Genomic DNA, 14,842 nt, shown 5'->3' with positions numbered 1-14,842 from the left:
TCACATATATATGATATATGGTAAATAAAGATTTCCTTTGGATAACTAACCAGTAAACACCAGAAAAAGTAAAAAAACAAGGGGGCAAACCACTGGACATAAATGTGAGAGCAGGGAGTGAGAAAACATAGGAATAAACACGGTATCAGTGGAAAATAACCACCCAAGAGTTATAAACATGCAATGCCCATGTTATATTCTAAACCAAACATATACACTAAATTCAAGCTATAGGCTGTAATCTAAACATCTGAATAAAGCACCATATTGTCAGTTATCAAATAAGTAAGGAAAAAGCTAGATCATACATTGTTCATTGTTTATATTATAAGAAGTATCCTAAGCTAAGGTCCTCATTCAGACCCTTTGGGGTCATAGTATTCAGATTGAATATGAATCTAGCTTCCATCTGTAATAAAATCTTGTTTCTATTCCCTCCTCTATTTGAAACATGAGCTTGTGCTATTGGCATACTGTACATCGGAAAGTTGCCAAAGTGTTCTGCAAGTTCTTAAAGTGCCTTGCAACTGGTAGATGTCTCAATTCATCTTGGTCCGTGGTCTGTAACAGGGCCTTTCTGATGGACGACCTGTGAAGAGCAATTCATTCCTTTAGCATCCTTGATGTTTTGCCCACGTAGTATAAAATGCGCATTACGGTTCCTTCTCCAAGATGGGGGATCCGCACACACCAGGTAATTTTGATTCTCGCGGGCTTGCCACGATTAGGGAATTATGCACAGGTGATTTTATGTATGTTTTATTGGTATATATGTCCTACATAGTTACAAAGTTACATAGTAGATGAGGTTGAAAAAAGACGTTCGTCCATCAAGTTCAACCTATGCTAAATTTAGCATGAAGACACTCCCCCCGTGGGAGGCAGGAACGGCGCGCAGCCCAAAATGAGACCGCAGCAGGCAATGGTGATGAAGCACATGATTTATTCAAACATCAGGGTAAAAGAGTCTGGCGGATCCTCTTCCGCGTTTCAGCCCATGGGGCCTTTTTCACTCTTTGATCTGGTTACATTTACCTATTATCAGGATGCAGCTGTCTTTTATAGACTCTTGGAAGCGCCTGGATAGTTAACCTCTTGGTTACCTGGTTTCATATACTATGCTAAATTTAGACAACAGATACTTTATTCTATATCTATACTTACTTATGTCCTGTCTGTCATTTGTATTTTGCACCCCCCTTGAGAAAGGTTCCGTTCCGGAGCCGAAACGTCGGGATTGGTTGTCTGTCTACACATGCCTTAATACCCTTTTTTATCTTCTGGAAGTGAGTGCTGCCTCTTTTTTGCCTGAGGCAAGGAGGGTAAGATGTTTTTTTTATATATATATATATATATATATTGGAGAAACAAGAGAAAAAGCGCCCGATCCATGTGTAATACCCTGATGAAATCCGTCAATCAGAAGAAACGCATACACGTAGGGCACATGGTTTCAAGGAGCTATGTTTGGTGGAATAGCTCGTGCGTCTGCTGCCAGGAGAGGGAGGACATTCCCTGAGCCACACACAGCATCTAATGCTGGAACAACAGATTGTATACCTGCATTTCCAGAGGGACATCTGACTGTGATGCACCGATAGCAGTGAGGTCTGATGTACTGAAGTAAACATTCGGCGAGCAGCTACTTGTTGGCGCATGGGTTTACCCATACAATGCTTAATTTGCATTGACAAATTGTGAGTGTGCATTTGTCTTGCGATTTTTTATTAAAATTTTGTTACCAGATTTTACACATGGATCGGGCGCTTTTTCTCTTGTTTCTCCAATAGAATTTGCTGGGAGGTTGCTGACCCCAAAGAAGAAGCAGCCCGGATGTTGTAATCTCCATACAAAATCATCAACTTTTTTTGTGGAAAACACATTTATATATTTTTGTAGTTAATTTTTTACACGTTTTTGTATTTTTTATTTTTTAACATTTTCATTTTTTGGTTAATACATTTCACCTAATCATATTATATTTTGATAATCATATTTTTCAGTGTTTTTTGCAATAATAGTTCATCATTCATCATTTTTTATTCAATATATTTTTTAACACAACAATTATACATATACAATTTCAATTTTTTTTTTTTTTTTTTTTTACAAACACTCACCATCAATACTTATGACCACTATCTGAGTTCCTATATATATTTTATAATAATACATTTTTACAATTGTTTTATACGGGTCATCTGTGCTAACATTTGTTGTGGTCTGTTTGTTGTCAGGAGTCTACTGTGGGGCTAGTACACACCCAGGCGCTGTTGAATCTTTCAATATATATATATATACACGAGTCGGATCTACGTTAGGTACACAAGGTGGTGCACAAGGCATGTTTATTGTACAGATGTGGTAGCTGCCCCGCAGAGCGGAGCTCCACGTACAGAAAATCGGTGTTCAACGATCACGAGAGACCTGTCAGAATGGAGGATCTGTACAGAACAGAAGGTCCAGGATGGCGGAGAGAGAGAACCACAAGAATGGAGGATCTGCATAGAGCAGAAGGTCCAGGATTGCGGTCAGAGGAAGAACACGCATATGAACTGTGCGTGGGCGAAGAACAAGCTACAGAAGAGACTTTTGTGAGTTTGTTGTGGAATGGCGTGAAAGCCGTGGCTGCGCCGTGTTTGTCCTGCCTATGTTCTTGGGAAGATACCCCCGAGAATAGTGAGGATGATAGTCTTGCGAGATGGGAAGAGCGAAATGGACTTTGTTATACCCCAATTAACAAACAGCCAGACGCTGCCTTCAATGACAGAAAAGACAATGCTTACCAAGATGGCGGTTCCCGCTTCCCCGGGACGCCGCGTGGGCATGCTGCAGAAAGTCTTGCAACTTTGCAGTCTGCTAAATGTTGGCCAGGATTGGCGCCAACCAGAAAACTCCACCCCGCTGAGGAGTTTGGCGCGAAAGCTGGAGCCGCGCCCTCATGGACTATGACTCACTCCGCACCTGTGCTGGGTCAGCCTACAAGTCTACGAGACATCCCCCTAGTTTCAACCAGGGGGAGTGGTTTGCGGTTTCACCGGATGTCGACAGAGAAAATGAGAGGAAGGGTTGCTACATCAGCCCATGCCTTTCAGTTGCGAAGAGCCATTGACCAGTATAGACCTCTGAGACGAGTGCCTCCGCTGGTAAAGATGGCTGAAGCTGCTGACAAAGTGGACCAAGGTCCTGTGATTTCCACTCACCCTTATTCGGCTCCAGGAGGCTTCCTGATAATCCGTGTGGAGGGTGTAGAGACTGTGGCGTGTCTTTGCCTGCAGTGCAGACTGCCGGGCGGAGCCGTGGGCAGCGAGGCCCGATGCCCCCACTGCGGACTGCAGTACATGTGGCCAATGACCACATTCGTACCGGTGCAAACTGTGGGAATGGCCGGGAATGTCCCGATTCCAAGAGAAGAACAGCCGGGAGCTCTCTGGAACAAGAGTGCCAGTCCCGCAGAGTCGGAGCCATCATTGGTGCTTCCGATAGAGAAACTCAGCCATCGGAGAGGTGATCACCGAGGAGCCCATCGCCGGTCTCCTACTGGGATGCCTCGGCCGAACTGCAAACTGGAATCCTCGGACGAGGAGTGTGCAAGGCTGGCGAGTAAGACAGTCATCAGACGAGACTGTCATACCATTGGTACGCCATGGAGGGATGAAATTCCTCGTGGTATGGAGACGCGGAGTCGAGTGTCTCCTGTACCGCGACCACCCGATCGCCGGAGTCCCACTGCCGTGGTGACTAGTGGATTGGAGGCGGGTCGATCAACCCCGACCCCGCGAGGTACTAAGACAGCGTGCCTGTTGCAGAACCGAGGGGAGGAAGAGTCGGAGGAGCGAGTCCAGAGCCAGACTGGATCGCGCAGCAGACGGGCGTTGCCGGATGTCCTGGTAGAGGAAGAGATCTCGATTGGGGATCCATCCCAAGATGGCGTCGCAGCACGTGCTTGTGCGGAGGTGGTTCAGGCGGACCAGGGAGGCCCCGAGTGGGAGATGGTGCCGCCTCTGAGGTCAAGCAGCGGGAAACGATCCCCTACTACCAGGGGGAACGGACGTTTGAACTGCAACCCCAGAAGTTCCGCTGTTGAAGATAAAGATGGACTTTGTGGCGACGTTAAGACAGGTATCACTGGAGAGCAGGTCAAAACCCTGTCAGTACCTACTGTTCGGTCCCGTCCCCAAACCCCGTCCACACCCAAGGTTAGCCCCAAGGCCCTAGTTAAAGCCCCTGTACCCGTCACTATTTTATTTGGGTCCAGTTCTAGCTTAGGGTTGTCCGGGGAGTCACGGGGTCCTTCCGATGATCGGACTGGAAGCCTGGACTTGGGTACGTCGGATGATGGGTCGGAGGGAGGAGGGAGTATGTCTAGGCAAGTGTCGGTATCCAGCGATTGCCCTTGTGGGCTTAGTATTACCGTACGAAATACCTCTCAGTATAAAAGGGTTAATGAGAGATCTGAAGGTACATCTGGGGTGTCTTCTGGTGGGCCTGATGAGGAGTCCATAGAAGAGAGTACCGATCCTAGCTCCGAGGAACGGAAGGAAACTAGGTGGTGGGCCCCATTGTACGAGGGCTATGTATCATGGTTCGACCGTACTCGCTTTATTTTAGAGAGGGAAGGGGTGGTTGATCACTGGTGGGCTGCCGGTGACTTTGACGATGAGTCATACCTTAGGGCCCTAAGGGTAAGGTGGGATCGGATCCAGGCAGGCCTTATTATTCCTAAGGGGTCCGCAGGGTTGGATGATCCGATAGAAACCGATGAGCCCCTGTCTTGGGTGTTGCCCGGAGCTGCGGGGCAAGGTGGTTTGACCAGGTCATGTCGGGCTGAACGGGCTATTGCGGCGAAGTATAGGAAGTCCCATGGGCTTGATTACCCTTATGTCCCTGAACCTCTAATGCGAGAGATCGAGGAGAATAGGGAGAGATGGCTCAAAACTGATATACAGTATTATATCGTGGAGAGAGGGGGAGCCATAAAAGGGATACAGGCCGAGCAGAGGGTAGCTCAATTGATGAGGGTATGGAAGATAGGGCGCAGTGTATATATGCACAAGGTGGTATACTGCAATGAGCGAGGAGTACCCAGAGAATACAGCGTGACTGTACATGATGCCGCGGGGCGAGAGGTGAAGAAGCCCGATCCTCGGCACTATTATTGAGTATCCAATAGAGTGGTCTGTTGTTTTCTTTAGCGCTCCCTGCTGGTCAGTGAGTGTACTAGGCTTACATTATTATGTGCATGTGATGATGTTTGCTATGTTATTTGTGTGTTCTTTTGCAGTGTTTCCTGGCGCAAGGTACACCAAATTTAGGTCCCAGCCGGGACGGTGGGTATCAACCAGGGGGAGTATGTAGCCATGCATAATAATGACTGCATACATCTTCCCTGTTGGCAGTAAGTCCTGGTAAATACAGGCCTGCCCACAGTAGTTATGGAGGTTTTCCCTCACACCCTAGTGTGCTGCCCTGTGTAAGGATGGGAGTGGCTGTATGCTCTGAGTCCCTGGATAGTGACCTCAGAGATGCGCCTGCCCCCTGGAGTATAAAGGGCACAACACTGACAGTTAGTGTTGTTGTTGGTGGAGAAATAGTAACCAGAAGGTACAAGATTGGAGAATCACTTTTGTGACCCTAGTGCAGTAACTAGCGGTAGCAGAGTGATCAGTTAAGTTTGTCTACGCCATACTGTGTCCAGGGACCTGGCACAGCGGTGATCTCCCTAGGAGAAAGGGAATCCCACTTCAATACGGGAGGGCGTACCTGGCAAAGGGACAGCACGGAGAGATGTGCGGCTAGAGCCGGCAGCTGCATGGGGCAGTCTGCTACATCCCTGTATTCAATAAAGATGTCCTTGAGAAAAAGAACCCCACTGTGTGAGTGTGAGATTACTCAACAGTGGATGGCACCAAGAAGGAGTTCCTCACCAGGACCATCTCCCTGCGGAAGCACAGATCCTGATGAGGTGGAGGCGCTGCACATGATGTAAGTTGGACTCGTACCCACTACCTCAGCTACCTGTCCTGATGACATCCCCTAATAACACCAAGCGGGAGACTCAAGAGTCCTGTTGCTTGCAGGTGCACCACCACACACGCCTTGTAATGGGAGACTGGTTAGACTACACGGGCCAATATGAGATTTGGTGGGTCAGGCCAGAGGGAGCACCCGTTACATATACAAAATGATTCTGTATTGTAGAAAAATACAGGCACCCCAGCCAACGTTTCCTTCTGCAGAGAGCAAGCCCTGAAGAAGGTCGCTCTCTGCAGACCGAAAAGTTTGTTGGGGTGCATGTATTTTTCTACAATACAGAATCATTTTGTATATCATTCCTGGTGTGCTGTCTCCTCATTACTGGACTCCAATCTGGTAATATCTATATATATATGAGAGAGAGAGAGAGAGAGAGAACAAAACAAAACACAGGCGCACATGTTGCTAAACAATAAAACATTTGAGCATATCTTAGACTGGGAACAATGGTTGATATCTTTGGTTAGATCTCTGAAATAAAAATGGAAAGAGACAAAATATGGTGAAGTACGTTTTGTATTCGTTACTGCGCAAAAGTAGAAAGCTACTTACAAAGTAGCAGATGATTTAGGCATGTAGGATATAAATAATACAGTCAATACTATATGGTATCTTTCTTGCGGTAGGTAAGTGAAGACAGCACTCCAGTAGAATGATACAAAATCAGTGTATTCAGGCAAGTAGACAAACGAGACGCCCAATCCGACTTTTCGGTCCCGGAAACTTTCTCAAGGGGGGGAGTACCATATAGTATTTACTGTGGACATTACTCCCTGGCACTCCGGTTTAAACACTAATCGAGTGACAAACATGATCACTGTCTCGCGGGACCTGAGGAGCAGCGCAGGAGAACTGGAAGGTAGCTGCGGCGGATCTGTTGTAACACGGAGAATCTCGGCATTCCACGTGGAGAGGAGGCAGACCGCCACATAAAGCAGCAGGATGGAGAGGATTCTTTATATCCTACATGCCTAAATCATCTGCTACTTTGTAAGTAGCTTTCTACTTTTGCGCAGTAACGAATGCAAAACGTACTTCACCATATTTTGTCTCTTTCCATTTTTATTTCAGAGATCTCACCAAAGATATCAACCATTGTTCCCAGTCTAAGATATGCTCAAATTTTGTATTGTATTGTTTAGCAACATTTGCGCCTGTGTTTTCTTTCTTTTCTTCATATATTACTACTGTGTATAATGTAACACTGGGGCAGCATTTTTTGTTACATTTTATTTTTTAACTGTGTTAGTTTGCGCACTTAGTATTTTTATAGTATATATATATATATATATATATATATATATATATATATATATATATATATATATATATATACATTATGTATTTATTTTTTATTTATTTTTACAGTTGACACATATCCTACATGTATTATTGACGATGTCTAGCAGGCATACATCTGAAAATGAAATTAGAATCCCACATATGAATATAGTAGTATGCATTATAACATGTACTCCACAAACAACTTTTCTTGTACAGTATGTGTTTCTATCATTTAAATTGCCTTTTTTATAGCTTCTTCCAGTATGATATAGTGAACATATTGACTAAATCTTATATTTCCCTTAAGGGACTAATAAATCAAAGACAATTTGATATGAGAAGTAACAAACTGGCTGCTTTTTTAATTAAACTGTTTTGAAAAAGCATTTGTGAAAAATATTTTCCCACATATTCATAATCATTTAGCATTGTAATACATCAGTTATGCAATGGCCCTAAATTAAGTTTACTCAAATCTTGTTGTGGCTCTAATACCACCAAATATAAACATATTTTTCATGTACAGGGAATTATATTATGAACAATATGTTTTTCATTCATTTTTCTTGATATTGAAAACAAAAGGCAGCAAAATAAAATGGCATTGTAAAAATGTCCAGCTTGGAAGAAGAATATTATATTACTTCAAGGTTGTTTCCATGGTAAAAGAATTAGTCTATTAGTTAATGAGTATTAATTTATTTCCCATATAAATTACTTGCTACTGTTTTTGCTGACATGGCAAGCAACCACTAATTAAAATTTCAGTATTTCTTTTGATCTGCCACAATTAATGTTTCATGGCATGCATGTACATTAATAAATTAAAAAATGTAATTAAAATGTGTCGTTTTTGTTTTGTCGGAAATAGTCAATGACAAACAGCGCCATAAAACTGTGGCTTACAAGGAACAGAATGTGCATTTAAAAATGTGGAGATTGTTTTAATGACTGTGAGTTATTTCTTTTTAATCTCCCTACTCTTTGAATGGTAACATGGCTGTAAATGAAAATGCTCATTAAGCAAAATATATTGATGATTTTCCAAAATGTATTAATCATTTTTTTTCCAACAAATGTTCACTTTGCAAATGTAATTATTTTTCTGAATGCTGGTTTCACTAAATTGGAGATGAAGATTCCATTCAACACCCACTTCTCATGCTATTGCAGAAACAGTATATTACCTAGAGTACATTTTTTTTTATTGCTGATTGAAATTCTATTAAGTTCATTACATACTGTGGTATTAATGAAAAGTCAGGAGTATGTCTATTGCAAACCGTAATAGTCTGAATAATAATAATGAGATTCAAATGTAGGAATACAGATATCCACATTTAGCAGTATACTTGTCAAAATACATGTTGCTTATGTTGTACATCTTTAGTCTTAGACTTAAAGTAGAGGATAAATGTACATACAAAGTGCCTGTACAAACCTATTATTTATTTATAGTGCATATTGATCATAATATTAAGTTATAATTACATCTCTTAATATGTAATATACTGTATTATAATAATTATAATTGTTCAGGGTTTCCTTTGGCGCACAATGTGACCGTTTTTTGGACTGTACCATGTGTTTCTTTTTGACCTGCAGGTTTGGGGATGGATATACAGTGATCATAAAAGTTCATGGAATGCCTCCAATGCTGCAACCTGTTGAAGATTTTGTTAATGCTTACTTTCCTGACTGTGTGCAAAAGGAGAAACACCATAACACTCTACAGTATCAGCTGCCCACTAGCACAGTTACTCTCTCCAAAATCTTCAGTGCTTTCATTGAAAATAAAGGGAAGCTGCAGATAGAAGATTATTCAGTTTCACAGACAACACTGGATCAGGTAAACTAATGCAATTTAGAACATTATTTTATTGCTATAGCTCTTTGATACATACTGTACATTTAACATAGTTGCACTGGCAGTGTAGAGATTTTGTGCAGAAATACAGACGTTATTCCACAAAAATTAAATAGGTAAGGGTTCCCAAGGGAGACGTATATACAATAATAGAGAAAAGATAAAGAGATGTGCCTAAAGGAGGCACCAGAGGTCCCTTTTAAGAGGCGCACAGCAAACCTTTATAGTATAATGTGATCAGGGGTGAATTAATATACATAAAATAAAAAAGATTTATTTAATAACTTCGTTAAAATCGTGTAGTGTAGTGTGATGTATATGACACAGATAAAAATAGACTGGTAAAGTCTATAGTACTGCTCAGTTATCCTATTCACTACCAATGGTGAACAATGCTAAAGAGATGGTTATATTAAAGTGGCACTCATAGGAGAGCTATCAGGGTGTGAAGTATTGCTGCTTGTAGCTGATCACTGAGTCCAGACTAAATGGTGTACATCCGTTTGCTATCGATGCTAAGCCTCACATAGGTGACCTGAGTATGCAGGGGATATCTGCTAGCAGAGAATAGCCAGTATGTAAAGGCTCTTAAAGGGCTAGATCCTGTGCTTATATCATGGACGTGGTCACCGTGGAGTCCTGAAGGCACATACCCAGCCAAAAAAGGTAAGTAAGATGGCTGTAAACTGCAGGCGGTGTCTTATACTGTAGGGCTAACAGCACATATATTATAATGTTTAATTGCTCTGTATCACCAGGACTGGTGGAAATATCGTGTTCTGCACAGTGGTACTGTGTTTATTATTATTGGAGGGATCCTTCACTGCGCATGTGTCACAGTGTGCTTGCGTGGATCAATATTTTGCGCATCGGAGCAGGTGAGATCGGTACACAGTGAAAATCACCAATGAAAAACGGGTCAGGTTTTTCACTACAGGTATATGCAGTTTTAACCCTGGAGCCTAGTATGCTCTCAGAACAGGACAAAGGGCTAAAATAACAGTTTTTTTAGAGAGTGCCCTTTCTCAGTGCTTCATATCAGAGTAGCTGTTCTAATGTTTATCCTCTTCACACATACTGCCAGATATAGTTTAAACGAATCAGATACCCAGCTGCACATAGTTAAGTGCTGGATCTAGGCAGGGAAAGTGTGTATGATTCCTAGGAGGCTCCACTAGAAACGGGTCAGGTTTCTGCTACAGGTATATACAGTATGGGGTATTACCCTCTGTGTATTAACATATAACTGTGGTGTGCATTTGAACTCTAGTGCTGGACAGGATCGCGATCTCACACTGCGCAGGGCTTGCTTGCTACAAATAATTATTTGTCACAAACGGAGCAGAGTTGAAACGGTAAGTAATAAAACTCTACTGAAAAAGTTTTTAGCCCTGAAGCCAGTACCATCTCGTTGGTGTGGGTTGGAGGTCCAGCTATATATGATTAAGGGCCTCATGCAGAGAGCAGCGCTATGCAGAATTGGAGAGGGGGAAAAATTTTACCTTTTTTGGAGAGTTTTTATCTCCATATGCAGAAAGGGCAGAAAACTGCCTTTCTGCATATGGAGAGTTTCAACCAGCGCTATTAGCGCTGTTGAAACTATTGGGGAAAAAATCGCGTTTTTTTTTTTCCCTCTCCACCGGCCGCGGAGCGCCAGCTGCTTGGTGGAGAGGGAAAATGTTGAAAATCGCGCCATTTTTTTGGCGCGAACAGCCACTAGATGGCAATCGCGGCTCTCTGCATACGGCAGAGAAAAAAACTGGAGAGATTTTAAACTCTCCAGCCGCGCGGCGAATTTGAAGGAAAAAAAAAAAAATGGCGCTTTTTTTGAAACTTGCCGGTTTCTGCCTTTCTGAAGGCAGAATCCGCCAATTAATGCCGCTTTCACTTTTTGCGCTGCTCTCTGCATGAGGCCCTAAGTTCTAGTTTTTAGGCAGATTTCCTCAGTACACAGTGAGTATCTCCACTGAAAAACGGGTCAGGTTTTCGCTGTAAATATATACAGTTTTAATCCTAGAGCCTAGTGTGCTCTCCAACCAGGACAAAGGGCTGATATAACAGTGTGTTTGAGAGGGGTTCCCCTCTATGTGTTAACATATATACTTGCAGTGTATACTCTGGAGAGCCTACCGACAGTATCTGCAGGAAGCCTGCTCTGTGCAGTGTGACATCGCGATTTTGTCCAGCACTGTAGTCTAAATATACACTGCAAGTATATATGTTAACACATAGAGGGGAACCCCTCCACACTGTATATACTCACAGAAAAAACCTGACCCGTTTCCAGTGGAGGCTCCTAGGAAGCATACACACCTTCCCTGCCTAAGATCCAGCACTTAACTATATGCAGCTGGGTATCTGATTCATTCATACTGTATCTGGCAGCAAGTACATGTGTCAAGAGGTTAAACATCAGAACGGCTACTTTGGTGTGAAGCACTGAAAAAGGGCACTCAAACACACTGTTATATCAGCCCTTTGTCCTGGTTGGAGAGCACACTAGGCTCTAGGATTAAAACTGTATATATTTACAGCGAAAACCTGACCCGTTTTTCAGTGGAGATACTCACTGTGTAATGAGGAAATCTGCCTAAAAACTAGCACTTAATCATATATAGCTGGACCTCCACACCAACGAGATGGTACTGGCTTCAGGGCTAAAAACTTTTTCAGTAGAGTTTTATTACTTACCGTTTCAACTCTGCTCCGTTTGTGACAAATAATTATTTGTAGCAAGCAAGCCCTGCGCAGTGTGAGATCGCGATCCTGTCCAGCACTAGAGTTCAAATGCACACCACAGTTATATGTTAATACACAGAGGGGAATACCCCATACTGTATATACCTGTAGCAGAAACCTGACCCGTTTCTAGTGGAGCCTCCTAGGAAACATACACACTTTCCCTGCCTAGATCCAGCACTTAACTATGTGCAGCTGGGTATCTGATTCGTTTAAACTATATCTGGCAGTATGTGTGAAGAAGATAAACATTAGAACGGCTACTCTGATATGAAGCACTGAGAAAGGGCACTCTCTAAAAAAACTGTTATTTTAGCCCTTTGTCCTGTTCTGAGAGCATACTAGGCTCCAGGGTTAAAACTGCATATACCTGTAGTGAAAAACCTGACCCGTTTTTCATTGGTGATTTTCACTGTGTACCGATCTCACCTGCTCCGATGCGCAAAATATTGATCCACGCAAGCACACTGTGACACATGCGCAGTGAAGGATCCCTCCAATAATAATAAACACAGTACCACTGTGCAGAACACAATATTTCCACCAGTCCTGGTGATACAGAGCAATTAAACATTATAATATATGTGCTGTTAGCCCTACAGTATAAGACACCGCCTGCAGTTTACAGCCATCTTACTTACCTTTTTTGGCTGGGTATGTGCCTTCAGGACTCCACGGTGACCACGTCCATGATATAAGCACAGGATCTAGCCCTTTAAGAGCCTTTACATACTGGCTATTCTCTGCTAGCAGATATCCCCTGCATACTCAGGTCACCTATGTGAGGCTTAGCATCGATAGCAAACGGATGTACACCATTTAGTCTGGACTCAGTGATCAGCTACAAGCAGCAATACTTCACACCCTGATAGCTCTCCTATGAGTGCCACTTTAGTATAACCATCTCTTTAGCATTGTTCACCATTGGTAGTGAATAGGATAACTGAGCAGTACTATAGACTTTACCAGTCTATTTTTATCTGTGTCATATACATCACACGATTTTAACGAAGTTATTAAATAAATCTTTTTTATTTTATGTATATTAATTCACCCCTGACCACATTATACTATAAAGGTTTGCTGTGCGCCTCTTAAAAGGGACCTCTGGTGCCTCCTTTAGGCACATCTCTTTATCTTTATACCTACACTCCCTTGGCAGCACGCTAACACCATCTAGGTGTTTCTGAGCGAGGTTCCTAACCCACATCATTCAATAATAGAGAAAGGAAGAAAAGGGGGAGTCAAAATAAAACATACAGTACACAGATAATAAAAACAGATACAAAGAATATAATTAAAGAACAGTTTTGTGCACGTTACCATGGAAAATACATTGTAGAACTAGAAAAATGCAGAGAAGAGACACCATATAAAAAAGGGGGATGAAAGGGGACTTATGAGGAAAGGCTTACCAAATTAGGAGTATTTACATTAGAATGAGGCATCTAAAGGGAGATATGATGAGAATTGAAAACATATATCCAAGGGCAATACTAGGATCTTTGAATTGAGATAGTTATCTCAAGGACAGTACAGTTGACAAACATCGAGATTATAGAAAAGGAGATTTCACCAATAGCAAAGAAAATGTTTTTTTTTTTTAAACAGAGTATTACTCATAGAGAATGAGATGGCAGATACATTACATTGATTATACATTTTTCTTTTTAAGAGAGAGGTTGTTACGAGTGCTGTTTTGTTAAAATAAGAAGGATTTTTTTATTATTTATGAGGTATAATTGGCAAATATTTAACTGGGGTTTTTGTTTCCATTCCTCTGTAATTATATAACTGTAACCATTATTCCCCCCCCCCCCCCCCCCAGACTCATCGGTGATGTCTAGGGTGTGTGAGGGCGTGGTGGTGGTGCATACCTGTGAGGAACAGGAGGGCCTGAGCTTCCCGCGATGTTATGGGGGAGACAGGACCAGGCTTCTGGGGTGATAGCCTCCATGATCTCTTAGTGGTGCAGCGCCTCCATCTTCTATACTCCCAGGAATATGGGATAGGACCTGTATAGAAGAACCCCTTTGGTCCCAGGGTGAATGCTCGTAACTCACACACAGTCTTTGGATAAAAGGATTGTCTCTTTATTGTTCAGAACAGCAACTCCAAATGTAGTGGCGACCAGCAGCCACAACAACAACAGCAATGCCTTGCTAATTACTCTGCGCTCCTCCCTTCATATGTCTTTCCTCCTCTCCTTCCCTCCAAGTCTCACCGGCAGGATAGTCGAGGCTGGGGCGTCAATACCCCACGGCCCACCTCCGAGGTTATCCTCGGGGTGGGGAATGGATTCTCCCCATCACCCCAGACAGGGGGTGAGGGGCATTGGTCCACCGAGTCTATAATTCTATCAGCTCTACTCAAAGTGGCTGAGTCTCTCCACTCCTCTCTTTGCTCCTGCATTGCATGCAAAAGCGAGACCACACTGCCTCCTTCCACTCCTTGGACTCAACCCGACTCTAGAACAACTCTCAACGAACTCGTCACTTACAGGAGTTGGCTGCTAAATATAGAGTTAGCCCCACCTCTCGTGATGTCATCAGAACCTCCCCTCTTGCTCACGCCTGCAGCAGAGTCCAGGCCTGCATCTACCACTCAGGGCAGGGCTATGAAGGGGGAAAACCCATGATGATTACTGGTGCCTGATCTTAACAGGACTTACCACAGTAGAAGGAAGATAGGTATAGCCTGTGCTGTTTACAGGGGGCTACACTCTCCCTATGGTGGAATCCAATGGTCCCCACTTGGACCTAGTTTTAGCAGACCCATCCTGCGGCGAACCACCTGGGAAACAGCACACATTAGACATTGTCATAATACATGGCATAATGAGGTAGTTCAGTACAAATACAACCGGGTACTCCCAACATAGAGAACCCTACAGATAATGCTTTGGATCAGGCTTTC

General features: G+C 43.0%; 1 protein-coding gene across 5 annotated transcripts in view; it reads left to right on the top strand.

The window, feature by feature from the left end:
* Window positions 1-14,842, top strand: part of LOC142496631 (phospholipid-transporting ATPase ABCA1-like) — a 1,672,602-nt gene that overhangs the window by 1,614,162 nt on the left and 43,598 nt on the right. For all 5 annotated transcript variants that reach the window (XM_075603302.1, XM_075603295.1, XM_075603331.1 and 2 more), the window contains one exon: window positions 8,926-9,169. In XM_075603302.1, the coding sequence (XP_075459417.1) occupies window positions 8,926-9,169 (244 nt within the window). The remainder of the gene's footprint in view (window positions 1-8,925; window positions 9,170-14,842) is intronic.

The sequence above is a fragment of the Ascaphus truei genome, chromosome 1, assembly GCF_040206685.1.
Source record: "Ascaphus truei isolate aAscTru1 chromosome 1, aAscTru1.hap1, whole genome shotgun sequence".
Taxonomy (NCBI): domain Eukaryota; kingdom Metazoa; phylum Chordata; class Amphibia; order Anura; family Ascaphidae; genus Ascaphus; species Ascaphus truei.
Note: the sequence above shows the minus strand (reverse complement) of the source record. Positions and strands in the feature narration are given on the sequence as shown.